This window comes from Rhea americana, unplaced genomic scaffold (genome assembly GCF_003343005.1).
Source record: "Rhea americana isolate MKP2758 unplaced genomic scaffold, rheAme1 scaffold_10, whole genome shotgun sequence".
In the NCBI taxonomy this organism is placed as follows: domain Eukaryota; kingdom Metazoa; phylum Chordata; class Aves; order Rheiformes; family Rheidae; genus Rhea; species Rhea americana.
Window position 1 is genome coordinate 2,627,062 of NW_028185039.1, and position 2,617 is coordinate 2,629,678.

Here is a 2,617-nt window from a genome sequence, read left to right on the forward strand (position 1 = left end):
AGCCCTTTCCGCCCTGCCGGCGAGGCCGGGCACAAGGTGGATGCCGGCAGGGCCCAGGGCGGCCGCTGCGCAGCGGCTCCAGCCCTTCGCCGCGCCGCCGCCCCAGTGCCGCAGAGGGCCGGGGCGGCGCGGCGGGGCTGCCCCGCTCCCGCGGGCGCCCAGCCCTGCCCCGGCTCCGCGTTTGCTTCCTTTTATTATTATTATTATTCGGATTATTTATCATAATTTTTCTCGGCGCGGGCGGGCAGAGCCCCCGGCGCCGCGGAGCAGGGGCCGCAGCTGGCGGCTCCGCCGCTACTTGTTGTTTGCGGGGCTGGGGCCGGGAGGGCCGGGGGAGGGCCGGGGGAGGCGCATGGCAGCGCGGCAGCGCTATATGCTGCTCCGCCGAGCAGCCACGCTCCACACCGGCCACCGCTCCGCAGCCAGCCCGGGAAGCCTCCCTCCGCCAGGAGTTGCAGTTCGTCTCCGATCCCCTTGGGATTTAAACCTTCTTGCATATATATATATAAAATATATATATATATATATACACACACTATATTATTTTTTTCCTTCCTTCCTCCTCCTCTTCCTCGCTTGCTCTCCCGTGCAAAGTGGAGAAGGAACTGCACCAAGGCAGCCAGCGAGATCTTGCAATATTGCTCCGATTTATCACTGCTATTATCCATAATTAATTATTATTTTTAACTTCGCCCCCAGCCGGGGAGGGAAGAGGGACAATTCTCAGCAAGAGAAACATTTCGATCCGTATCAATAAAGATTTTTCTTTTTTTTTTTTTTTTAATATTTTTCTCCCTTTTTGCAGAGAGGGGAGAGGGTGGAAGGCAGCCTAACGGGGTGGGGGAAAATCCGGCAAATAGAGAAATCCCTCCGTCCTAATCCCGAGCGGGAGGCCGCGGCGCGGCGGGGGGAGGCGGGCCCCAGCGCCGCCCGCCGGGGGGGCGAGCCGCCCCAGACAGGTGATGGGCGTTTCGGCTGCGCTCCGGATCGACTCCTTGGGTTTCACTTTGGTCTGATCTAAGCAAATATGCAGAAGTACCGGCTGGTCTAGTCCTAAGAGCCAAGAGGAGCGAGCGAGAGCAGCAGAAACGAGAGCAGCCAGCCACGCTGCCGTAGCGAGGGGAACATACAAACACCGGCAGCGCCGCGATTAAACCACCGCCGCCCCGAGGCAGCCCCGGCCACCGCGGATGCGGAGCAGCCCCGCGCCACCCCGCCGCCTCGCCCCTGAGGGATGGTACTGAATTTCTGCGCGGCAGGAGCCGGCCTGCAGCTCCTCTCCATCAGCGTTGCCTTCCCTGCGTGTCTAAAGTGCATTAGACCGCGATGAGGACCTGGGCTTGCGTTTTGCTGATAGGTTTTGGCTACCTGTCCTGTACCTTCTGCGAGGTAGGTGAGACCGGCTTCTCGCGGTGCCGGGGCCCGGGGCGAGCCGCGGGGGAGGCGCGGGGGAGCGGGCTGCCCGCCCGGGGGCCGCGGGGCCCCGCGGCATCTCCGCGCCTGGCCTCGCCGCTGCGCGGCCGCGGCACAAAAAAAGCGAGTTGCCATTTCATGCCTGCCAGAGGCGAAGGGCAATGACCGTGCATTCCGCTGCGGGGCGGCTGGCTGCAGGCACGCTTAAATATATATACACACACACACACACACACACACACACACACACACACACACATATATATATATAAATGTTATATTCACGCCTCTCCCCTCACTCCGGTGCAAAGGAGCTGCGATTCCCTGCACACAGGGCGCGCGGAGCGCGGAGCCGGCGCGCAGGGCCGCCCCGCGGCGCACGGCGCTGCACGCCGCCCGGCACCGTTAGCGAGCGCCGCGGCTGCCGCGGAGCCCCGGGGCGAAGTTGCCTGGCTGCAGCCCGAAACGCCCCTCGGCGGCCCCGAAGACGAGCCGGGCGGAGCGGGCGAGGGTCGGGCTCGAACCGCCGCGCAGGGCGCGGGCGGCGGCGCGGAGCCGCTTGCCGGGGTTGCTACAGGTGGCCGCGGTGGGGGCTGGCCGGGGTCGGGGGTGCTCGGCGCTGCCCGCGGCCGCAACTTTCCCAAGCACTGGGGCTGCGCAGGGTGCGAGCTCGGGGGCCACTGAGGCCCCTTCGATCCGCGCCCGCGGAGCCCGCGCTGAACTTTCGGCCGCTCGGGCAAACTTCAACCCTGAGAGCCCGCGGCGGGCGGGGAGCGGGGTGGTTGCGGCCGGCGAAGGCCGCGGCGGCAGCGGGGCGCAAACTCCGCGCAGGGCCGGGGCCGCGCGGGCCGTGGCGCAGCGCAGCGGGGCGCACTCCGGCGCCCGCCGGGGCTGCGGGAGGCGGGGGGGGGGGCTCCCCCGTGCCTCGTCCCCAGACGCCCTGCACCCTCCGAGCGCCCCAAATACCCAGCGGGGCAGCGGCAGACGCCCGGCGCGGCAGGCGCGTTGCGGGGGAGGGCTGCGCGGTGACCCGCGGTGCGTGTGTGTGTCTTTGAAGGAGGCCGAGATCCCGCAGGAGCTCATCGAGCGGCTGGCGCACAGCGAGATCCACAGCATCCGCGACTTGCAGCGCCTCCTGGAGATTGACTCCGTAGGTAAATTAGTCCCGTCCTCCTTCCTTCCGCGCCGTCGGCCGCCGCCGCCG

General features: G+C 66.7%; 1 protein-coding gene across 7 annotated transcripts in view; it reads left to right on the top strand.

Annotated features, from left to right (window-relative positions):
• The first annotated feature begins 381 nt into the window (after positions 1–381).
• The window catches only part of PDGFA (platelet derived growth factor subunit A), a 34,341-nt gene continuing 32,105 nt past the window's right edge, over positions 382–2,617 (top strand). For 2 of the 7 annotated variants that reach the window (XR_014895424.1, XM_085301597.1), the window contains exons 1-2: positions 382–1,389; positions 2,471–2,567. Coding sequence is in view for 4 of the 7 variants with exons in the window: in XM_085301597.1 (XP_085157723.1) it covers positions 1,327–1,389; positions 2,471–2,567 (160 nt within the window). In the remaining 3 variants the exon portion in view is untranslated. The remainder of the gene's footprint in view (positions 1,390–2,470; positions 2,568–2,617) is intronic. The other 5 variants (XR_014895425.1, XM_085301611.1, XR_014895431.1 and 2 more) reach the window with 3 other exon arrangements.